Here is a 25,518-nt window from a genome sequence, read left to right on the forward strand (position 1 = left end):
CAAATTACAAACTTATATTTCGTTTACGAAGAAGAGAGGGCGAGCTGATAAGTTATGATGGTCATGATCATAATTCAGCTTTTCTACAGTTGTGTTCCGTAGTCGCGTAATGAAATTTTGAAATATTATGTATGCAAAAAGAAAAAGAAAAGAAATGCGGAGTGTCAACGTTCCTTCTATTGCTGTTGAAAGGTAGTTCGCTCGTGATCAACCACTTCTTCGACTTTACTTTTACTGCTTTATTTTTAATTTAGAGATGAAATGGCTTCATTTGAGTTGAAATGATATTTAAGGGGCACTAAAACCATCTCCAGGAAAACACTTGCCGCTGCATCGTATTTCGTTTTGAAGTTGCTGCAAATAAAGTGTCAACAACAAATGATGCGTGCTCGAACTGCTGCACATGCATGCGCTCTTTTGGTGCAGACATGTCTCCTCCAGTTCAAACACACCGGGAATTTCAGAAACCTAGCTCACTTACTGAGTCGCATTTCATAAACTGTATTTGTCCTTCGAGGCTTTGAGGTAATCTTTCTGAAGAATGATGCAGTCTTTCAGTCGCACGTACGGTCGTACGTGCGTCCGTGCCGCACTAGATGTCCCCGTCGACCCCATGCCGGCGCTCAATATCTGTAGATATATCTGGTACAGCAACCGCCACCTATTGACACCGCGGTCCTTATCGCTACCGCTGTATGCCCTCAAACTGCCACTCTCGCGTTTTCCTGCTGTACGACCAAGACTGAGGAGCAGCGGTGAGTGGGGAGCGAGCGACTGTGCAGCTTTTGACGTGCAATTCTTTTGAGTGTGGTCACAACGAAAACGGATGTGCGTTCAAAAAACTGGCTAGAAATGTTGCTTCGCGTTATTTTTGCTTGAACGAACAGCAATTAATATCAATGTGTGCAGCATAATATATATGAGGCAAGGAAGTTCTCAAACGTACCTCTACGCTTGCTTATCCGCGCGCGCGGTTAGCGACGACCCAGCTATTTTTGGGGTTAAAACATGTATATATTTGGGCAAGCGGCACCGGTAAGTCATTTCCTCGTGTCCACAACACTGCTATATGCGACTAAAAACTATTGATGAGTGCGCCATGCAAGCTTTAGAGCAAACTTTCGTAATAAGCGGGCGAACATACGGCGTACATACCTGACTTCTCAGACAACGTCGATCGTTCGAGGCGACATAGACAAAGAAATGTAGCATCGACAATATACTACATCTGTATGTGTGCAAATGTACCCGGAAGTATTCCTAATCGAAATCACCGCCGTACATGAGCGTGCCCGGCACGTGTAGGCAATAGTCTCGCCGTCCCCGCCTACTACACCTCGCCCCACCCCCCCCCCCCGACCCCTTCCTCCCACCGCTTTTCTTCGTATTTCTTTTTCGTTGCGATGTCAATCCATTTCAGAGTAGATTTCGGACGAAATCAACAGTTTCAACGTGGAACAGGCGTTTAAGTAGGGCACAATTAAATTTTGCCTATATTTTTTTGCCATGTGCGCTGTAGCTGTAAAATCGCAGCCAGGCGTACCCAAGGCCTGTTCGATCGACTATAATTTCGGAGGTTGGGATAATCGGTTGTCTTGAGATGCTTAATTGTGACCAAATTTGCGGTGATCAAACGCACTTTCTTTTTCCCTTTTATGCGGCTGCTACCTCCTTGTTATCAAAGAAAAAATTTACTTCAGCTGAATACCTGCACAGTATGTTCTAGTATTGTCTTGTAAAATGTACATGTAGTTATATACAAGGTGCTCGTTTTTTCTAGCTGCGCCAAGTTTTAAGAACTTGCCTGCGGCAGAACCCTTGATCTAAATTACGCGATCATTACTTTTACGAGAATGGTTAATTGAACAATTAACATAATTACGCTAATTAACATTTTAGTTATTCACGTCACTGCACGTATTTCAGTCTATGAAGTGTAGCTAGTGAGTACACAAGGATGAGTAACTAGTGAGTACACTTGGAACGAATTTTCAGGACTTGAACCAGCTTCGAGTTATTAATTTTGATAGTGTCCGACGAAATGCACTGGCGTTCCACTTACTTTTGTGTTTCAATGCATAAAACAGCGTTTTCTTTTTAAAAAAAGTAAGGGGAACAATGGCGCATTGTTACCGCAAGTTTGGCGGCGCATATCTCGAAATCGCGGCGCCATCCTCAGAATTCGTCCTAAGTCGACATACCTTGCATGCTCACTAGCTACAATTCGTAGATTGAAATGTGTTCGGTAAAGTAATTAATTAAATGATGAATAGCGTAATTATGGTAATGATTCAATTGAGCATCTTGATTTCTCGTAGAAGTAATGGCGGCCTCATCAGTACTTTAGATCAAGGGTTAGGATTATGCCATCTGTCACAGGCACCTTTTTTTTTTTTTAATTGGTGCAGTTAAAGTGAAGCGATACATTAACGGTGCGCATGCGCTGTTGCCGCAACGTGGGCACGCATCGCACTGGGCTGAAGTGAATTCTACGAGCGAGCTTTACTCACAGAAGCTCGGTCACCTGTGGTCCTTATTTGTACCGGCTGTAAAATTAACTTAAATTTTGGCGTTTAGCGCGTCAAAACCACGATAAAACTATGAGGCACGCCGTAGCAAGAGACCCCGGCTTAATTTTGGGCTCCTCAACGTGCAGTTAATGCGCTGTACATGGGCGTTTTTGCATATCGCCCCCGTCGGTACCACTGTATAGGAACAGTCACACATACTTGTGTGTCTAAGTATACACGTGATAGCTTGGTAACGCTCCCTCGGTTGAAGCTATAAATACCCAGGTGTTGCACCTTTACAGACGTGTATTTAGTCAGTCTCTTAATGCATATTGAAAGTGGATGGGGGAAAAGATATCTAAAGATAATCAGCAGTAAATTTTTGTGCACAGAATGTATACAGCCTGTATAGGTCAATCATACATTGTTTACAAACAGAATGAGTAGGCTGTGTGTTGTCTATAAGGCCATTCGTGCGCAGTTAACAACCTATAGGACTTGTGGCCATACAATGACATGGTGCGACCATACAATTTCGTATATATAATATTGTCTACGAAATAAATGGTGGTTTTTGACGTATATACATGATGAACCACTATATGAAAGGGAAGATCTAATTTGCGTTTCTGATCGTAAACATGACTTTGCTTCACAGCGCTTAATTGAAACGGTACTATTTCATATTTGTTCGAACACAGGCCACTTAGCGCATATCATCAAGTCACGTTCCATCTCACCTCATACATCATCTACAGTAGTTGTTGCGTTAATATCGCTTAGGTGATCCGCTTCATAATGACGCCCCTTGAGTACAGGCGCACTGAAAAACCCACGTGGATGAAAAAAAAAAAAAGCATTTAAGAGACGTATACGGGAAATCTATTCTAGATTTCTAAGGGAGGATAGAACTCGTGTTTGAATCTTGACAGCTGGTTGCGAATGAAAGGACCCATTGACAGCTAATATAGTGCTCAGATTAGTTTATGCACATTTCCGTAACAATGTCGGTTCACCCGTGGATTTGTGTAAATGGTTCTATGTACTGACTTTTGTTGTTTTACATTCTTTTCTTCTTTTTTTTCTCATTCTTTTATTTTTATGCCGTTTTGTTTCTAACTAGCCTTTGTGCCAAAACTACGCAGTCAACTTTGGTACAAAAAAAAAAAAAAGCGGTCGTTGTTTATGAAAGAGAGCGGAGTTATGCTTTCCTAGTCCTCCAATTTGCAACTACAGCTTCCAGCATATCACCTCCGGGCCATTAGGATGTAAAGGAAACGGACCTGTCCACCGTACAAAACACTCAGCGACATACGTCACCCAATAACGGCGCAAAACTTCCTTGTGCAAAGAGCGGGGGCGGGCCCGTTGGATTTTCCGGCGAGCACAAACTGTCAAGCTGCACTTTGGTCGCCCACACGGAGTGAGATAAGCAGCTGCCGCTGGCGACCGATATCAGATGATTACTCAGAGGCAAATCAATCCCCGTGTGCCTAAGCGGTGAAGAGTTGGCGATACGAGGGGAATGCTTGCTTATGACGTTGATACGCCTCTGCCCACCCGCCGGTCTCTTGCGTCGCTTCTATCAGCATGGGCCTTACTGCGTTAAAGTTTACCCCTCAGCCGCGACCAAAGAAGTAGGACACGCGAATATTCGGTAAAAGATAGGTGTAAAGAGTACTTCACGAATATATATATATATATATATATATATATATATATATATGTGTGTGTGTGTGTGTGTGTGTGTGTGTGTGTGTGTGTGTGTGTGTGTGTGTGTGTGTGTGTGTGTGTGTGTGAAACTATTAAATGTGAAGACGCCAAACTATCTGTCTGTCTGCATGTCTGTCTGTTTATTTATTTATTTATTTATTCATTTATTTAATTGGTGGATCATTCAAGAAGTTGAAGAATATTATGTTACGTGCATAGCCATATAAACGCCCCCTTCCCTCCGCGCTCCAGAAAAAGCTCACACGTGAAAGAGAGAGAGAGAGAGAGAAAGGAACGATTAGCACGAAGGAAGAGCGCAGCAAGTTGCCCAATAAGAACAATCAACGTTAACAATGGATAAAGAAAGTGCCGAATATACACCAGGATATCACATAACGTTACAGTCGAGGTCACACAGATCTGAATGTAGCAACTTAGCAACTATTCCGTAAAACGCAAGAATAAGAAGTCTGCAAAACGTACGTCGGTCAGCACGTAAACAGTGTTAAAAAAAATCACAATGAGAGAGCGAATAGAGTTGCTGCATGGGAAAAAGAGAAGCATGGACTGGGGAGGAATATGCAAGAATCAGACCGGCGAAACCGCTATAGCAGGGTGGCCGGGAATATTTGAAGCGTGCGACGTCATTTCTTTCTTTCTTTCTTTCTTTTTAATGAGCAAAAAAAGCGTCTGGGCTCCCAGAGGCTTTTCCGCTTTTAGTAGTTTTTTCTTGCCTCGAGGCAAGAAACGCACCCTACTCAGTGTATACTCATTATCTACACGAAAAGAGTGCGACGTAAGCGGCGTGATAAACAAGCGCTGGTAATTAACAGCCCACGCTCGTAAGCAAATGAACTCATCTGCCGTTAGCGTTCCGCAAAAGAAAGCTATAACGCTGGAAAGCCTACCAGTTACAGAATCCGGGTGAACTACCGTTAGTTGACCACCGAACAGTGAAGCGGCAGCAACCGCGCTGCGGCTTGCTACACTTTTTTTTTTTTTTTTTCGTCTTCAGCGAGATCGACGCGCGGGAAAACAGGCTCTACGCTTGGCTCGCGTCGCGTGCACACGCCTCCGACATCGGAGATGCAGAGAAACGGGGCCCGCCGCGCCGCGTGTCTGCATGCGCGTCCAACCATCCCAGCGGGGCCCGTCACGCCTTCTCGCCTACACAGTCTCGCCTGCCTCACCGAGATACGCACTCGTCCGCTCGTTTTTCGCGTACACATAGCCGCGGATGACAGCTGCCCAGGTGAGCGACACGTTTGGCGAGTTTCGCCCGGCACGTTTTATTTATTGCTCAAACAAAACGGAGAGAGAGAGAGAGAGAGAGAGAGAGAGAGAGAGAGAGAGGGGAAACGATTGCGAGGACGAAGTCTGTATGTATATGATTTATTGGCCCACGACCAACTTCTAATCAGCGACGACAGAAATAAGAGCCTCGCAACGACATCGGCGCTTCGACGTTTTAGCGATTCGATTAGAAGCACAATGCACGCTTTGTCAATATCCTTCGGAACGCTATCTGTGTACTCTTTAGGGCGACGTGTTTACAAGCGGTAGGGAGCATTGTTTCAGCGAAGCGAAATCGCGCGATGTCAGAGCCAGCGTCAACGACTGCTTAACGGACGCGCTTGCGTAGAAGCACGCGCGAGGCTTGTCCGTAAACAGGGTGTTTCGATCAGCGAACACTTTCAAAATATTTTAAAGGTTGCCTGTGGCAGATAGCTCAATTCTAGTTTATGAGGAGCCGGTCTACTAGAGACGGCGGACACTACTTGCACAAACAATTGAAATGCAAAATCGGTTAATTAACAGGAATTCACTAATTAAGTTTTTAGCTAACTATCTTATGACCCATATTGCAATTTACAAATTCTAGCAGTGGACTTCGCAAGGCGGATCCACTTGGAACGAATTCTCACGACGACACCACTTTCGAGATATAAATTCCAGAACTTTGCGGAGAAATGCATTGGCGTTCCAGTTGTGTGCTTCAGTGCATGAAACGACGTTTTTTTAACAAATTAACTGGAACGCCAATGCATTTCTCCGCAAAGTTCGGAAATCTATATCTCGAGAGTGGTGTCCTCTTGAAAAATTCGTTCCAAGTGGATCCGCCTTGTGAACTCCCCAGCTAGAATTTGTAAATTGCAATATGGGCCATAATGTAATTAGTTACAAGCTTAATTAGTGATTTTTTATTAATTAGTCGATTTTGCATCTCAATTTTTTGTGCAAGTATTGTCCGCGGCTTCGAGTAGACCAGCTCATGAACTAGAATTGTGATATCTGCCACAGGCAACGTTTAAAGATTTTTGAAAGTGTTCGCTGAAACACCCTGCATGTATATGCGTATACCGCTCACGATCCTACTAAGTTTGTGCACGCCTGCAGCGCCTGATCTACTGCGGCAGCAACCATGATGAACCCAGCGCACATACCGCCAGGCCTCGAGTACCTTGGCATGGTCGACCAGATCATCATCAAGCAGAAAGTGCAGCTGCTGGAAGGTATGGCATGCATATAGTGCACGGGGCTGAGACATGCGTTTTCGGTGCGTATAGTTCGAAAACCATGCACCTTTCTTCCCTCGTGGCGCTTCGACACTGACGGCGATTAAAATCAAGGCCTAACTGCAGATTCAGGTCTTCTTCCCTAGTAACCTATAGTGCGGTCTTTTTTTTTTTATGCTAAGCATTCGTCGCGGTCGTTATGGAGCTCCGCTGCATGAGCCACAGGTCGTGGTGGACGCATTTCGATGGTGCACGGTGGAATGCAAAAAACGCTTGTGTACCGTGTTATATAGGGTTGCACGTTAGAGAAATTCAAATTACTCCGTAATCCTCCACTACAGCGCCCCTATTAAACTTTGCAGTTTCGGGAAGTTATAAGACCCTATAATTTAATTCAATTCCTTTTTTTTTTCGTTGCTTATAGTACATTCTTACCCGTCAACACAACTTGCATTCCAGAAGAAGAGAGCGCCTGGGAAAACTAAATTTTATTTTTTTCTGACGTTTGTACAACGGCATAGATTATTAAGTGCGCAAATTCAGGCAGGTTTCGGTAATATACGTCAATAGGGCTCGGTTACAGGGCTTATTGAGCCAATAATTGCAGTTAGGTGCCTGGTCCAGCGGGATGAAGGCCCACTGTTTGGCAGGTGTATTTGTATGCTGTCGCCGAATTTGGCCGGGGCCAAGACTGGGTCCACAAAAGGTGTTTTACGGTAGCTGTCGATACGGAAGCCGAACAATATTGGCAGGTATATCGAAATGGTCCATGGAAATTTTGGAAAAACACGTAATGCACCTCGCTTATGCTATTTGGCTAATAAAGTTATGGTTTCAGCCACCGTAAACAGCCGCCAGATAGCTCAAGTAGTTTTTTTTCTTTTGAGCGGTGTTCTCCTCCTCCTTGAGTCCGTATGTATACACAGGAAAGGAACACACCTACAATTTTAAAAGGAGCGTAAACTAACTAACTAACTAATAACTAACTAACTAACTAACTAGCTAACTAACTAACTAACTAACTAACTAAACTGTATATGTGTGCCAGTATAAAACGCAGAAGTTTCATTTGTATGCCTCTCTCAATCGTGCATTATTCGCTCAAGGCCGAAAGCGTACGAAACGCCACACGCGTATATTCGTACATTTTCATAAGCACAATGCCACTTACAGACAATATCATGTTAGCATGTTACGATACTTACAAATAATAGTTTAAATGGCTTTGTACGGTTACAAACGCGGGCATCCGTTCATGCTCGATAGGTCTATTAACTCAAAAAGACCACGCGTATTTTTATGCGCTTGGTCCTTGGGATTCGGAACTTATAGGTCCCACGCCAACAAAGTACACGAGTACAGGTGAAGCATCAATTTGTCTGGAGTAGCCGTAGTCGGTACTGCCGGTTAATTTCGAATCGCAAGTGCCTTCATGTCCGTTCTGCTGGAGTCCCCATGGTAATTTCACCAGGGGCAGCGCAATATCTGCGGCGGAATATACAATCATAATGGGAACAGCGCAATCAAGACGACGGAGTGAAAGGACACAGGACGAGTGCTGACTCACAACTACGTTTACTGAAAGACACATCAGGTATATAAGCGACACAAGCGGTCACATGGTCAATCGAGGAAAGCACAACCGGGCCACGTGTATACAGGGCATCTGTTACCGTACCGAGCTATCTAGGTACATAAATTCCTGCTGAGAAAACGCGATCGAAGGCTGGATAATGCACCACGTGCCCTTTCGCTCAATGTGGGCTGCTTCCTCGACTAACCTGGTGGATGCATCCGTATGCTTAAACAAAATTGTTGTCTCTTTGAGCAGAGGCTTACACTTACATTGCCGGCAATGGGCAGAGACATGCGCATAATCATTCTTGTCCAAGGACATTTCATGCTCTCTAAGTCTTACATTTATGTACGTGCCCGTTCGCCCTATGTACATTCGCCCACACTTGAGCGGGAAAGAGTATACCACATTGGTAGTGCAGCCCACATACTTGTTAACGTTTCACTTCGCACCTCACGTTAGGATTACGTTCTGCTACCCTTTCTCGCCTTTCAACCGCTGGACAAATAGCAGTTAATTTTAATACAAGTTTGACGTACTCCGCAAGAAGCACGTTCTTTAAGATGCGCACGAATGCACCATCGTGGATCTCTAATAAGGAAATATATCTGAAGTTATGTCTGCGAGGTAGAACACGTGGAAGTACAGCGAGAAAAAAAAAAGAATCCAATTAGCACAACTAAAAATAATTTTCATCGGTGCGTATACGTCGCTGTGTCAGACAGAAAATAGCTCTTGTCACTTCGTTGCATAGCTTTCACGTGGTTTACGATAACTGTGCCAGGTCATTAAAGGCTGCGTGCGTGTACTTCAAGCCACCCGAAAGCGTCGGTGATAACGCTCCCATTTTCTGCAAGTGGAGCGAGTGCGATACCACCGACAAAGAGAGCGGCATTCAAACCCACCCCGTGCGATATTCGCCCACTCGGAACATCCGGCAGGGCTGAGGTTGCATGTACACATGACGAGGCGTGCGCAATAAGGGGGGTGGGAGCGGGGAGGCAACTGAAGAGGCTGCGTGAGCCCTTGAGCGCGCATACGACAGTGAACTTTTCTGCGTTCCGATAAAAATTTACTCACGCCAGCAGGTTTGGAAAGTCCCTGATGTCTCACCAATAACTTGTGCGCAGTGGAGGTACAAACATGCAACTCTATAACGAAGAACACGTACACCGTACGTTTATCGAAAGCAATAAACAGGGCGTTGGGTTGTATCCCTGCCGTAACTACATACCGTGTGTGCCAGTTAACCAAGCTGTTCAACGAACAAAAATTATTTAGAAGTCACGGCGCAAGATAATATTATCAGATCTACGGTGTGCAGTTGACAGCGTTCCGACAACCGAACACCGTATAGGTCTTAAAATCGTTTCTTGCACCGTGCCTCTCTTTTTTTTTTAGGTCAGTTTTTTTTCGTTGACCAGCTTGGCTAACGCTAGAGCTGGGACGCCCTATGCACAACGCGATATGCGGCGGCTCAACGAACTGATCGTAACTGGTGGAAAAGAGCGTGAGCGGAAGTCGCTGGCGGAACCGTGCAACACGCCGCTTCCTCTATAGACCGTTTTTTCGTAGGCGCCGCCATATTGTGAACGCAGTGGCGCCGCCTATGAGCAGCGCCATACTGGCTTGGGTGAAAGCGGTCTTTTGCATGGCAGGTATGCGCTTGGCTGTAGGTTCTGGCTTTTGTTTTCGCGGTCGTGCGGTCTGTTTAGTATGACGTGCGTCTTCTACGTGGTAAACGGTTCTGTGAGACGTGCTGAAGTGGTTTAAGGCGTCATGGCCGGAATTTCTGCTGGCGTTGAGGTGGACGGAACACGCATCGCGATGTGTGCGCGCATATTTGAGCCTACAATCAGCCTTGGAGATGAATTGTGTATTTCTGAATGTTCCAATCACTAATGTGACCTTATTGCAGTATTATCCTCTATTTATAAGCTGCGGTTTAGGAGCCATGAAAAATACGCGACGATCGTAACAGCGTGGGCACCGTTCTGCTACAATAGGAGCTGTGCTGTTATACTTTGACAAGCGTTCAAACTGTTCGATGCAGGTTACATTGCGTGGCTACTTGGTTGGATGGATGAGGTTTCCGCCCATGAATAAAATACTTTTGGCTAGTAATAGCAGCATACCTTAGAGTCTGAATTAAGCTTGTCCAGCAAAGCGATCGTTGACGAACTGCGCGAGCGTCTTAAGCAGTAGTAGGTGCTGGGTTACAGATATATTTGTTCTATATAGCGCATGGTCTAAGCATGCGGCATCAGCGGTTTTATATTTATAAACGTTGTGCGGCGTTAGCCCGTTTAACTTGCTTTTTAGAGAAAGAAGATGGTAACCGAATTTTTTTTTCGGTTGTGTTCATTCAGTTCTCTACGACGTACTGACACGTATTAAGGAAATTTTGCGCTCAGAAATAGTCATCGCATTCTTTTTATGCGAACCCTCTCATTTACTATGCCTGTATACAGGCCAAAAAGGCAATGCCGAAGCACACAGCTTATGTATGCATCGTGCTGGCTTACCAACCGCAGTGATCGCTGTGTTGAGCAGCGCCATGGGCCTCATGCAGCAAGGCTAGCGTAGACATATGGTAATTTCAAGCACACTAGACTTGAAATGCGTGAAACGATGCCAGTGTATCACAAACATTTGATAGTGCCTGCCGCTCAGATGTTTCGTGGTTGCTTTAGGTTGGGTGCACGAGCATTTTATGTTTTACGAGCGTATGTTTTATGTTTTACTCCCTACGCTAATCGATCAGACAGTGAGCTCATTTACCATTTAATGCTGGTAAAACAGAGACGCCGGTTTTATTTGTTGAATTAAAATCAATATAAGCAAAACAGTAAACAACTCATACACGCACCGCGACTGATAATGCGCGTACACCGTGGCTGATTATGCGCGTCACATTTTTGCGCCCCCAAGACATATTTCCGCCTACAGTAGTTGCCGATGCACCGAAAGGCTTCCCTAACGACCTTATATGAACGAACATGGCGTAAATTTCCCAAAGTAAGATCTAAAACATCTCGAAATCGTTCCGCAGCACGCGACAGCAATACTTTCAAGCAGCGCCGCGCCGGATCGCCCAAGCCATAGAGGAGGAAAGGCTCTCCGCGCGCCCTATCCTCCTCGCCCGATGAAACGGTCTATACGATACCCCCTATACGGGGACTTCCTGGCATAGCTCGCGTCCTGAGCTGCATGCACGTAGCACCACGCAGCCGGCAACATCGGCACAGCCGGAAGACCAGCTATAAAAGTATATATATATATATATATATATATATATATATATATATATATATATATATATATATATATATATATATATATATATATATATATATATATATATATATTGTAGGCAGCCATTGAGTCGTCGCCTTCGTTATTTTATTCGCTACAACATTTCGAAAATCCATTAATCAGTAGTGGGATCGCTGTGAGTACGACAGAGAGAAATAAAGGCAATGGAAAGGCAGAGAGGTTAACCAGACAATATTTCCTGTTGGCCACCCTGTACCGGCGAAGGGGGAGAGAAGTGTGAAATATCAGAGAAAAAGAAAAGAAAAATAAGAGCAATACAGAATTGCGCTGTATTACAAAGTCTGAAGTCAAATAGTAAGTGTCACTCTATGACGCGTTTAAAAACGACAACTAAAGTGTCAGTAATTGCATATTATGCCTCGTAATGTGCCACAGCATTCGTTGTTGATTTTTTTTAATTTGTTTTTCAGTGTTCACGGGCTTTGAGACAGCGAACAAGTACGCCATCAAAAACAGCATGGGCCAAGACGTTTTCTACGCCGTTGAAGGTATGGGAGTCTTCGATTAACAGAAGCTATAACTTGCGGCTGCAGCGTCCCCAATTATCTGACCCATGGGACGTGTCAGCGGTCGAGAACAGACAATGCACTGCCTGGATTAGAAAAAGGAGTCCCTAGGTGAGGTAGACATACGTTGACGCTATATAGTAACGTGAGCTTCCGAATACTGATTAACAAAACTTCAAAAATTAACTTTCTTTACCGGCGCATTCGGGGTATAGTCGTCTAAATCACAAATTTGACGGCAGTCACATTTCAATGTACCCCTCACATTTCTTTTTTTTAAATCTTGAATCTCGTACCTAATTCGAGATATTCATCATCGAATTTCCAAGCTCCATCGAGGCAATATCGAAGTCGAGTGCGTTCCGCTGCTTCGTCTGAGGGAAACTCTTCGCAAAAAGAGTGGTGAGGAGTTGGAACGATGTCGGGCGGCAAATTCTGACGTGGCCACAGCCACACGTGCTTGCCAGGCAAAAAGCGTACCGTATCGGTAGCTGCCGCGGCTATAGCCGAAACGTTCAGTTTCAAGCTTCATCGCGCTTGTCGTCACTGGACGTTTCGTCTGATACGATATAGCGGGGCCGCCTTTACTGCGTTGCTGGCGCGCTAGCTTGCGATAGTGGTTGGATTTACCTTTGAAGTTCGACGGCGAACAACTCGAACTAATTAGGCGCGACTTCCAATATTCCTTTACAGCGAAGCTGTCAGCCTCTAGTTGGTCGGGATATCTCGCAGCGCGTCCTCTCCCTCCCTCCCTCCCCCTCTCTCTCTCTCTCTCTCTCTCTCTCTCTATATATATATATATATATATATATATATATATATATATATATATATATATATATATATATATATATATATATATATATATATATATATATATATATATATATATAAATATACGCACCTTCAGTGATTGAAGCGAAAAGTGAATACATTCTTTGGTATCACGGATACAACATATAACACAGCATTCGTTTCAATAAACAACAAGCATCCAAACCGCATGATTGATATTAAGGCGCTCCTGCTAACAATGCGAAGCACGTAGCTGCGCATGCGTTTCCCGGTAAAGATTACTGTTGCGCAAGCTGCCGCGGCGACGCGGGAAGTGACGTCACTAGCCTTTCATATATAAAGGAACCAGCTTAGCAACTGATTTCATTGTTGTTGCAGTACCGCTATAGCTAGACAATGCATAGTTACGACTCCCCAGGAGCAGCGTGAATACGAGGGGCGGCAAAGGGAAAAGAAATGTTAATAGGACCGGCGGCGGCGTGCTGCCAAAATTACCATAACTCTCATTTCTGTCATCACTCTAAATTACCATTACTACCATTACTCTAAAGCAACAAAGCATTGCATACGCCCCTCAGCAGTTGTAGCGGTGGTTTTCAACAGCTTCGCTGGACATTCACATTCACAGGGTCGGTATACGGCGTATCATTTTTTTTTTTAATATGAGGGTGCACTAAAGTGTGATTGCCTTCAAATTTACCATCTGAACAACTGTCCTTGAGGCACTAAGAAAAAAGAACTAACTGATACATTGTTTAATAGTGTTCTAAAGCTCCCATGATCAGCGACAAAGTATGCGACCTCGCCTAGAATATATATATATATATATATATATACCTGATTGATTATACGCCCGACTCGCTTGGATTACACGTTTGCGGAGTCACCCTCGTCGGCATTTGTTATCGGTCGTTAAGTACATTTGCGTTCGCGCCGGTAATACCGTAAAGTGCTTATAGTCGCCGCACTGGCATAATTACATTAACTAACTTTACCGTTACTAGCTCTACATTACTAAGCGCCTTAGCAACATGATGCGACAGTGAGTCCCTTGCCTCACGTCAGGCTCCTTTCTCACGTTATATAACATTTGAGTTTCTATCAATGTAAGCAACCGAAACATCGGTTCAACTATCTGGTGTTGTCGATAGTATTTCAACTTTACTTTCAGTCCGCATTCGCGTATAGTCCGCATTGTGTAAAAACTGGTCTTTTAATGACGCGTGTGCGCCCTGCTGACCGTGTGTCCCGAAAATGGGGTACCAGCCGAGGGCAGACGTAATTAGCGCGCGTCCTTGCTCCATTTCATCAGTGTTTGTTCCAATTATATGCTCGCGCGTGTCCGAAGGCGCCGCCACGCGCCATCCAGCCCAACAAGCTGTCCTGTTACGCTCGATGAAGGCGCCGCTCGACATCCGATTGCACGCGACGTGTCGACGCACTAGCCGGCACGCGAGGGCGAGACGCAACCACCAAGGGTCTCGCAACAGCCCCGTGTGCCGCTCGTCGTCTGCGACCTTCGCTGTATCATGCGGTGACTCCTCCTCGTCGTCGCCGGGTCGCTGACGCCTCCTTCCGACACCGAAGGCCGCGTCAGTCGTCAGATCAAATCATGAATATATATATATATATATATATATATATATATAATTAGTCATATCATGAGAAGCCAACAAACACTTACACCAAGGACAACATAGGGGAAATTAGTTGTGCTTAATAAATGGAATGAAGAAACGATAAATTAATGGAAATTAAAGTGGATGAAAAAACAACTTGCCGCAGGTGGGAACCGAACCCACAACCTTCACATTTCGCGTGCGATGCTCTACCAATTGAACTACCGCGGCGCTGTCTCCCCATCCACTTCCTTGGGTATTTATGTGTACTACTAAACCCTGGGAGTGTTAGCCAGCGCCACCACTCACAGACCTTGGCGGCGGGCGTGGAACGTGCTTTCTGCCGCAGGCGTCACGAGAACGTGATCTTTTTGGGTGAAGGCAACTGGTCAATAAACCCACATATGCTACCTGAAGGCATCAATGTTGCCGGATTCGAGACCCTCGTTAAGTAATGCTTGCCGGCATGCTTGCCTTTTGAATTTGGTCTTTGTTATGTGGGGTGTCCTCCATTTATCGGAAGGCCGATCGTTGATTGAAGGATTCCATTCCATCAGTCACCAGCAAATTGATGCAAGAATGAAAGAGGCAGCTCACAGAAGCACGTGAAATGTTTATACGACGTGCTTATATACGCGGGACAAGGGAGATCATATGAGAATAAGGAGAGAGAAAGGTGGCGAGGTTAACTAGTAAAACGTCTGTAGTTGACTCCTACACAAGAAAACGGGGATGGGGAATAAAAATGTGAGAAGGGGGAAAAAAAAATAAGATTCCATAGCGCACAACCTGGCTCGAGAACTGACGGGCCGAGCAGGTGACACGCAACAAATACTGGGAACGGGGAGAGGCTGGGTGACCAGCTTTAACGAGATCACCAAACACTATAAATTTGGGAAGGGTCCATTTCCCCCCGGCACACTCATCGCTGAGTAGACGGCAAGCGACGGCATGGCGCCTCTTACAAACAGATACATATCCAAACCCGGTGGCCTGCCACCGCTACTACGCGGACCTTTACACGGATAGATGTAGATTCTGTCGAGAAAGGGCGGACCTACAACATATGGTTTGGGTCTGTCCTCGGACACGCACACAGAATAAAATAAATAAGACCAGAGAGCGGTGGGAGACTGGGTTGCTCAGCTGTGCACCGGAAGACCAACTCAAGGCAATCCAGCAGGCCGAAGATGCCGCCAGGGCCCAAGGGCTTGATGCCGTCATCTAGGTAGAGAGGCCTATAGGTCTCAAATCTGCTGTGCACAAATAAAGTTTATTCCTCCTCCTCCATGGGCCTGCACGCAAACGCGGGAACACGGAAAGTGTCACATGGTCGAAGGTGATCACGCAGGCCCTTCGCCCTTAAAGAATGCTATAACGCCATCGTAGTTTCGCGCGCAAATGAAGGGCTAGGTGTGCGTTCCGGAATCTTTTCTGAAGACAAATGTCGGTCGTCTAATTCTACTAATGCAACGGGAAATGATTTTATTTCCGTGTTAAACTGAGCACAATTACAAAATAACAGATCCGTGGTCTCGGCACAAGCAATTGTGTAAGCTATACGTTGACATCGCGAGCTCACACTCAGTGCATGCTTGCCTCTCTTCCGTGTCCCGTTACTAGCACTACTTTTGTTCTTAGCACTGATTGTGCTGCAAAAAAGATGCCTGTATGGCGTACTCGTAAATGGACTCAAATCCCAAACTGTGAGCATTCACTATGGCCGTTATATAGCTTCGTTTTTATGAAGAGCACATAATGACCTATAGTGCACCGGTCTGTACACATTTGCGTACATGTTCGTGGTACGCTTTCTGTCAATTACGCAATCCTACAGTCAGCGCAGATTAAAAAAAAGAAATCAGAAAGCCGGAGCGCAGCAGCCTCACGTGCAAGTTGTGTACGCCTACGCAGACACTGACTGCTGCACCCGCAACTGCTGCGGCCCTATCCGGCCGTTCGGCATTAAGGTGCTGGACAACTTCAAGCGCGAGGTCATGTACATCGAACGACCGCTACGATGCGACAGCTGCTGGTTCCCCTGCTGCCTACAGGTATGCCGCACCGCTCTTACACATTTCTCCATCAGCGCTGCATTCCATACGAGCTCTTGCGAAGTCATAGTTTGAAAGGTTATTTAGCATAAGAAATTTGGTGTAATTACAATGTAAAGGCTGTTGGCACCCAACAAACTTGTTAAAGGGTCCCTTACGAATAGCTATTAAGAAAAAAAAAACACTTTTATGGCGGCTGCTATTTCTGCAGCGTAATTATTTAAAACAAAAACAGCTAAAGTAAGCAGTAACACCTCGTTATAACGAAGTTGAAGGGGAAGCCAGAATAGCTTTGTTGTTATATTCGTCGTTGCATGTTCTGCAGTATGACTCTCTGTGGGGTTTTCAGAAACACATCACGAAAAAAGCTGATCTATCATCACCAGCCCTTAAACAGCTCACGTTACTATCTCTGTACGAGCACTACCGTGATTCTACACATATCTACACTGACGGATCTATCTTACCAAACAGCTCCGCGGCGGCAGAGGCACATGGGGTCAGCCATCGCCAGCGCCTCCTACTCACTCCTACTGGCCGCCATCTTCTCACACGGCTAAGATACTCTGTCCCACCCCTTGAGTCTGAAACCCGTCCAACGATCTTGTCGTCAGCGATACGCCAAGCACTAAGTATTCATCCATTGCCACGTAATATGCACCCCGAGCATGACAAAGGGCGGCGCAAAGCCCGTGTACGATACATTGGCCGCATGCTTGCAAACATCCCGGAAACACACACTTTATACACGGACACATCACGCACTCAAGAGGGCTATACCTCGGTAGTTTTGGATGGCACCGAATCCCTGAGAGACTCTGCTGCAATGCGCGGAACAAATGCCGCTTACGGAGAAATTCTCGGTGTTGCTCTTGCAATTCGATACGCCATCCGTGTTCCTGAGGAAGTGTGTACATTGACGGACTCGCAACAGGCGTGCCGGGCGTTCCTATCAGGACATGGCATTCCGAGAGCGGCGCACCAAATTCTCAAACAGATCCCGCAAAATACACTAACCACACTTCCCCGCATCCACTCACTCTGGACCCCTGGTCATACCTCGCTGCCGGGTAACGAACGCGCACATGCGGTTGCCCGAGAAATTTCCCTCCGGGCGACTCGGCGTGGTGAGGCGACTAGTTCAGAGTGGGGGGATCCCTTGCTCCGTTATAAAGACATACTCCGTCATTATACACGCATTCGTCGCACCCACGACGCACCGCCGCCGTCCTTCTCGCGGGAGGAAGCAGTGGCATTACGCCAGTTACAAACCGCAACTTTTCCTAATCTTGTCTCTCTCAATAAATTCTACCCACACTGTTATGCAGATCGTTGCCCTGGCTGTGGCAGCTCGCCCACAATCTTCCACGTCACGATTGAGTGCACTGCAAACCTCTTTCCTCCCTTGCCAACTCTCCTTTACCCCCTACGCAACAAAGAGCTGTGGGACGATGCCCTCCGCGACGGACCTCCCGAGGTCCTCCGAGCAGTGATACAACGGGCTCGAAACATCGCCGGAATCATCTTAGGGAACCTGGACTGAGGGTTCCTCCCACACTGCTCTCGCCATTCAGATATTATAAATAAAGATGTTTTACTCTCTCTCCGCGGCGGCAATCGTGATACTAGCGACAGTCACAACAATAAAATTTAAGACGACTCACGCGACAACGTCGACGGCAGCAGAGCTCGCAGCGATTGTTAGTGCCCTTCACTACATTGGTAATGAACAGCCACACAAGTGGACGATATTCTGTGATTCTAAGGCGGCACTGCAGTCTCTACTGTCACCTTTACGACTCGGACCGCACGAACAGCTAATATTTCGAATTACAGAGACGTTACACCATATAAGTGATGCAGACCATAAAATAACTTTCCAATGGCTTCCAAGTCACTGCGGGATTATCGGCAATGAACGGGCCGATAAAGCTGCCCGTTCAGCCCATGCGGAGGAAAGCACGTACCAGTTCCACTCTCCAGAACTGACGCAGCACGGAAGCTGCGCCTGCTTGCTCGGCAGTGCACCATGTCCCAATGGAATGACCCCCTTTTAAGAAATACGCGACTGTACTCACTTGATCCGACACTAAGTCTTCGAGCGCCATCACAGCTTCGCCGTGGAGACGCCACGCTTTTTCATTGACTGTGGTTGGGCGTTGCCTTTACCAAAGCCTATGCGTTCCGCATAGTGATGACCGACACCCCAACCTGTGACCACTGTGGCCATGAAGAATCAATTGGCCATATTTTGTGCGCCTGCCCGCAGCACGGTCCACAGAGGGAATGCTTTCGCCACGAACTTGACCAACTGGACGACCAACCGCTATACGAAAAAAGAATTCTACAACATCGAAGGGAGCTAACGTGACAGAAGAAGGCCGTGCAAGCGTTATTGCGCTTTCTGCGATCTACCGGCCTTTGCGAACGCCTTTAACTGGAACGCCTTTTGTGTGTGTGTCTCCATGTGTGCGTTTCTTTTTTTTACGTTCTCCTCTCTGTCATCTTTCTAACCCCTATCCCCCATCCCCAGTGTAGGGTAGCAAACCGGAGACTCATATCTGGTTAACCTCCCTGTCTTTCCTATTAATTCTCTCTCTCTCTCTCAGGAAGAATTTCACTTACTTCGTTATATCCGTTATTTCGTCATATACTACTTCGTTATAACGAGCTTTAACTCTAAAACAAGAAAGGTATAGTAGCAAATAAAATTTTACACACCCGATATTAATTTCCTAACAGTTTTCTTTTGCATTCTGAACACAACCTCCAGAGGGAAAAAAACTTGAGGTTGCATACATGCGCGCGCAATGTTATTCATTGTCAATGAGTGGTTGCTTTATTATTATTTTTTTTTCAGGAATGTATGTAATGTTAGTAGAACTTAGTTGTTATCAAGGCGGTTCCGAACTGAGGTGCCTATAAACTGTAATGTAGTTCAGCCGTGGTTAGCAGTTACCTTAGGCAGTGAAAAACGATAGCGCGACGCACCTTCCACAGTACGACGTGAGGGGAGAAGCGAGACTGTTGAGGTGAGGTTACATTAACTATTTGATGCATAATGCCGGTGATATTACGTGTTGTAAAATTGTAAACACTGAGGATGTTCAGAGCTTTAAATAAATCTTCGCTCCTAATGTGCGCATTGTGGGGTGTTATAATGCAAAGACATATTTTTTTAAGTGTAAACATGGGGGACAAATGAGTTTTGTATGTGCAATCCCAGATGGATACGCACTAATTAATGTGAGAGTGAGAAAATGCGTAATAAAGGTTCATCAGCACGTAGGGAGGGAAATAATTTAGACATTTTTATAGCACGTGCAAACCATATAATGCTTTAAGAACTACAGAACGCACATGAAGGCGAAATTTTATATCACTATCATTATTTAGTCAAGAAACTTTTTTTCACTAGATTGGTTATAATATTGTTATTGTAAATGACATATAAATGGATAGTATTTTTTTGCAGGTTGATATAAAATAAATATTGTTTTCCTTGAGTTAAGGTGAAGGGCACATAATGTGCACAAAGGTTGCAACATTTATAATTCAGAGAAAAGCTTATTAATTAGGTTGTATTCCTCGCGTACAGCGATTACAAGGTTAGTGTCGTCTCCACAGAGTACTGGGGCAGAAGTACTTCTTGTTGGGCTAGTTGGTGAGACGTATACGTATTAGAAGATGGGCGCAAATTAACACATACACAGACGAAAGAGAGGGGGTGAACGCCTCGGCCTGTATCCTTCGTTTTTGTATATTTTAATGTGCCCTCCTCTTGTAAAAGTAGTTGAGGAGCGTAAACAAACTGGGAGGTCAAGTCATTTATATAAAAAAATAAGTCCAAGTATAGACACCTGGGGAACACCGAGGTTAATAAGCGTGGTGTTGGACTGAAAAAAAGCTTCAGCGATCATGTGCTGCGCCATGCCCTCCCGTGCGCAGCAGTTGCTCGAACGCCCACGCAGTTTTTGTCGAACATGCATGCACGTTCTATCCGTGTAGCACGTCCTGTGTGTGTGCGCCCGCATTTTGTCAAATTCGTATCTGCGGGCGTTTCGCTTCTGTGTGAACGCCCTCTGCGCCGGCGTATTATCTATGCCAAGCTCGTACGCGATTCATAGGGTTCAGTCGTTCAGTATGAAGGTACTGGGATGTTATAGCACTCGACATCAGTGTCGCCGTATTTTTTTGGCTTGTGTCGCTAAACTGAGACAACGAAGTGGCTAAATTACCGCTAAATCTTGCATAAATGTCGCTAAAATTGTCACTAAAGTTGTCGAGTGAAATTAAATAACGCGGGCGTTTTGGGAGCCCTCGACTTCAGCTAACGTGACTTGAATAATGTACCGAAGCGTTTTAAGTTTGTATACTGCCAGCGCAGGTGAGAAATAAGCAGTAAGTTTACCGGTGTGGGCTATAGGGCTTTAAATTTACTAATATATCTACATAAGAACGGATGAAACAAGCTGAAATCTTACGTGTACCTTCATATTGCAGGGTTACAAATCTAGAACAAAAAAAATAACATGGATATTGTAATTTAATTTCTCTGCACAGGAATCAAGACATTTGAACCACATTTCCCTGTAAATCTTGTCGTTGTCGGTGCTCGTGAAGAAAGCCGAAAATTATTCCTCGTGCATAGTCTGAAGTTGGTAATATGGCGACAGCAATTGTGCGATCTTTATGTAGCTCAAATACTATACCTTGATTCCTAAAAACTTCGTGCAACCTTTATTTGTCCAAAAGCTGCGAGAAACGGAAGTGCTTCGTTCAGATTCGTGAGGACGAGCCAAGCTGCTCCGACATGTACACCCGTGAGCAAAAGTATACGGACCATAGGGTCGCCGAAAAAACTGAATTTCTTTGCAATTAACGTGCATAAACTGAAGCTGACGAGTACAATGGAAAGTTCGCAATACAAAGTTTGACCGCAGTCTTCAATTCCAAGTTGTATTGACAGGCAGAAGAAAAAAAAATCGGCTTTATCGCGCTGTCCCTGGTCCGTATACTTTTGCTCACGGGTGTACGCATAATATGAGGATAATGTCATTAACTCGCGTTTGTTCCCTCACCCAATCTGCTCTTTTCTTATCCCTTAACGTTACACCTATCATTCTTCTTTCCATAGCTCGTTGCGTCGTCCTCAATTTGAGTAGAACCCTTTTTCGTAAGCCTCCAGGTTTCTGCCCCGTAGGTGAGTACTGGTAAGACACAGCTGTTATATACTTTTCGCTTGAGGGATAATGGCAACCTGCTGTTCATGATCTGAGAATGCCTGCCAAACGCATCCCAGCCCATTCTTATTCTTCTGATTATTTCCGTCTCATGATCCGGATCCGCCGTCACTACCTGCCCTAAGTAGATGTATTCCCTTACGACTTGCGTAGGGAAGTAATACTTAGTAGACACGATCGTTAGCGTGCATTCTATATGCGCTGCGCTTGTCAGCTCAAAATAGCCAGTCCCGGTTTAAACCATCTAAATAGGCTTCTTACGCAGTCGAAAATTTTCGCTACAAATGGCCTTCAACTGCTCCTTCTTTTTCATTTTCCTTTACAAAGACCATGGAGGTGATGGCGCCGCCGGGAACGACCATCGGTTACGTGGTGCAGGAGTGGAGCATCATCTACCCGCGGTTCCGCATCGAGAACTCTATGCACGAGACGGTGCTGCGCATAGAGGGGCCTGCCTGTCGCTGGAACTGTTGTTGCGGAGACGTCGTGTTCCAAGTCAGTTTGCGCACGCCTGTGGCAGGCTGCCAATGCTTGAAATTCGAATCTTACGTGCATTGCAATATGTAGTCTTCGCTGTTTCGTTGCTTGCACCAGCTTCGGCTCCGACTACCGCGTCACATTACAGTGAAACAGACTACAGGATCCCGATGTTCTGATGGTGCAAAGGGGTGCGATCAAGCGGACAAGACGAAGTGAATCGCGGAGGAACACCTTACAGTCAAAAAATTAACGAGGAGTTGTCCACTACGGCGTGCCTCATATCATAATTTTGGCACGTAAAATCCCAGATTTCATTATTATCTTTTTTTTATTTTAGAGCGTAACTTTGTTATGTTGGCTTCTCCCCACAATGTCTCTAATTGCGGAGAAGCCAGCTTTGACGTAAATTCTTTATTGAACCGGCGCGTATGCGCGCACACGTACGCAAGAAAAGGCAGTTATTTCAGGGGCGTCGCAAATTATTGCCTGTAAGAGGAGCCCGCCTGCTGAGCTCAGAGCTCGGTGGAATAGATTGTTAGCGCTGGTCAGTTGTCATGGGTCTTTAGTGAAAGCAAAAGGTGCGATAATGGTAACTATCCGCGCGTGGAAGCATTTCGGCCAAGAAGACTAAAGCAGCAGCAGCGGCTAAGCATTGTGCGTGCTCCAGCGTTTCTTCTCGAGTGAGTATTAAACATTCGCTCTCTCGGCATTTTTTAGAGCTCAGCTCTTTAGGCGCCCGTTCCTGCGGCGATCCTCGGCGTCATCCCTCGTCGTTCTCGTAGCCGAGCGAATGAGCAAAGCGAGGAATGAAAGAGGGAACGCTAAGCGCGGATGAAAGACGGCGATAGCGAAGAGAGCGCGAGCAGGAAAGCGGAGCAGGAGGGTACAGCGGAATCATGAAGCGGAAAACGTAGGAAGAGGGTATGGCAAAAGGCGCGAGAGGAAAAAACGTTTGCCGCGCAAGACGGGCTTTGCGGCGACGATGGCAACGTGATGGCGCCAGAATAGCGCGCGTCGTCTATTCACCGGTGACCCCACCGATACTACATGTGGAAACAAAGCGCTTCATGAGCGGATGTCTGTCTGCGGCGGCTGCTGTGAGTCGCGTCCACGCGTCACCTACGCGCTGCATCTCGCGATCTCCCGATTAGCGAGGCAGTCGTGCCACACTTCGCTCCGTTTGCAACGTCCCGCACGAGACAGATTGTCCGCGCCAGCCAATATATCGCGAGATGAAAACACGTATACAGCTACGCTCAAATTTCGTATTAGGGAGTAGCGTACTCGTCGGTACATACTTTTTCTTCTTTACTAAAAAAAAAGTAGTTATACCCGGTAAACATATATTGATGAAAGATCAGTCTTCGGGCATTGATGTCAAATCTGAACTGTAAGCAATGCCTGTGATCGTGTTCTTACGCGCAGGTCCTTTCAAAGGATGGTCAGACGCAAGTCGGAAAGATTTCTAAGCAGTGGTCCGGTCTATTAAAGGAGGCCTTCACGGACGCAGAAAACTTCGGTATCTCGTTCCCAATGGACATGGACACGAGCATCAAGGGAGTGCTCATTGGCGCAGCCTTCCTAATCGTAAGCGTTCCTTCCGATTATTCGATAAAGAAATACCAAACGAGATTTCGGAGACGCGGCGTTAATAATTAGACCTTTCTACGTAGCAAATGCAGTCGATGTTGCATCTACTCAATGCATTGGTCTTATAGAAAAGAACGTTGACTTGCCGCTAGATGTATATTTGCACTAAATCCCCAAATTCACACCGCGTTTTTGGAGCAAACTGAACTTACCTTGTGGCTAGAATTCGTATTACACGTCCAACGCACCGCGATAAAGCATTGCCCCCCCCCCCCAACACAGATAAGAACAATAATAATAATGGAATACCAGCTGTAGTGCTAGCGCCAGCGCTCTATGATGATATTAAATAGAATTTGGCGCTTTCGTATATATAAAATAAACTACAGATTTTTATCTTGCATGTGTGATCCTTGTTGTATTGAGTAAGATGTAGAATAACTTTCAGGCGTGCTGCTTGTCATAATCCTTCGTCCATACTCTAAAATTTCATAGCTTAACAAGGAAAGGCAAGCCGCGAATCAAATTTGCAGGCCCTATACTTAAGTAAGTCACAACTGCAGCGTGAAGTCGCATGAAATTGTTCCTGGTCCATCGTTGTTGAACTCTAGCTCGAAATACACTCTGCACTTCTTTTCCTTGCAGGACTTCATGTTCTTCGAGAAGCAGGCCAATCAAGAACAAGATTGCTTTGGAATGTTTTAAAAGGAGCCGCATGAAACGTGTTGAAGTGAAAGGATAATCGCGCGGCGGGCTTTTTTCTTTCGTTTTCATGTAGCGATTGCGCAAACTGTGATTGCCATGCGACAGCTAAGTGCCACATCGCCACGGAGTATTTCTCGCGCAGATATAGTTTCAGCATTTCGCGCAGTCTCTATATAGTGAATAGCTGCGTTTACGCGAATGCGACCGTAGCGCGAATCATATATTACCGCATCGCGGTAAGGCTACGCGACCGTGTTCACAACTGGCGCACTGACCTTCCTGCGAAACAAGCCTTTTTCCGGCGAATGCATTTCGCTGGCGAGCGGGGGAGGTCGTACGGGAGCAGCCGTCTGATGTTTCCTCCTCTCCCTCGATGCGATGCGCTTGCGTTTATGTGCACCGCGTGAGACGACCCGCCTCTCCTGGCGCGTTAATGCGATTCGCCGTTCCAAAACATTACCGATGTTTATAAATGAATGCGACGCACTAGAAACGAGATGCGATTCGCGCCACTACTGTCTCATTCGTGTAAACGTGACCCGTTAAAGGGTATACGCGATTAGCGGTTGTGTCAATTCCTTCGGCGAAGAGGAGTTTTCGATTGCTTTGGACGCCGGTGAGCTATAGTGTTGCTCCTCCGTCGTCTTGTCTTCGGCATTTTACACGCGAAGCTGTTAAGGGAAGCTCCGCAACGATATTTCTGCTGCTGTGAATGTCGGCGCTTCGACGGCCTGGTCGATACGGAAGGTGAATGCAACGTAACCTGTGCCGGAGCCCCGATTTTGCTTTGAAACGTAATGATAAATTATTACAAAATAAACAAGTTACACGGCGCATATACCCTTCGAAGAGATAAAAACTTGTGTGCACGCTTT

The 25,518-nt window shown here is 45.8% G+C and overlaps 1 protein-coding gene across 2 annotated transcripts; it reads left to right on the forward strand.

The window, feature by feature from the left end:
• Positions 1–649: 649 nt before the first annotated feature.
• LOC142572244 (phospholipid scramblase 1-like) lies at positions 650–25,518 on the forward strand. 2 transcript variants are annotated; one of them, XM_075681216.1, is made up of 7 exons: positions 650–755; positions 6,621–6,736; positions 12,062–12,139; positions 16,486–16,625; positions 22,196–22,363; positions 23,774–23,935; positions 24,584–25,518. In XM_075681216.1, exons 2-7 carry the CDS (start codon positions 6,646–6,648, stop codon positions 24,641–24,643), a joined length of 699 nt encoding a protein of 232 aa, XP_075537331.1. In that variant the 5' UTR covers positions 650–755; positions 6,621–6,645; the 3' UTR covers positions 24,644–25,518. The 2 variants fall into 2 exon arrangements, with proteins under 2 accessions (XP_075537331.1, XP_075537332.1); XM_075681217.1 differs by lacking the exon at positions 650–755 and adding an exon at positions 5,328–5,475.

This window comes from Dermacentor variabilis, chromosome 2 (assembly GCF_050947875.1).
Source record: "Dermacentor variabilis isolate Ectoservices chromosome 2, ASM5094787v1, whole genome shotgun sequence".
Taxonomy (NCBI): Eukaryota; Metazoa; Arthropoda; class Arachnida; order Ixodida; family Ixodidae; genus Dermacentor; species Dermacentor variabilis.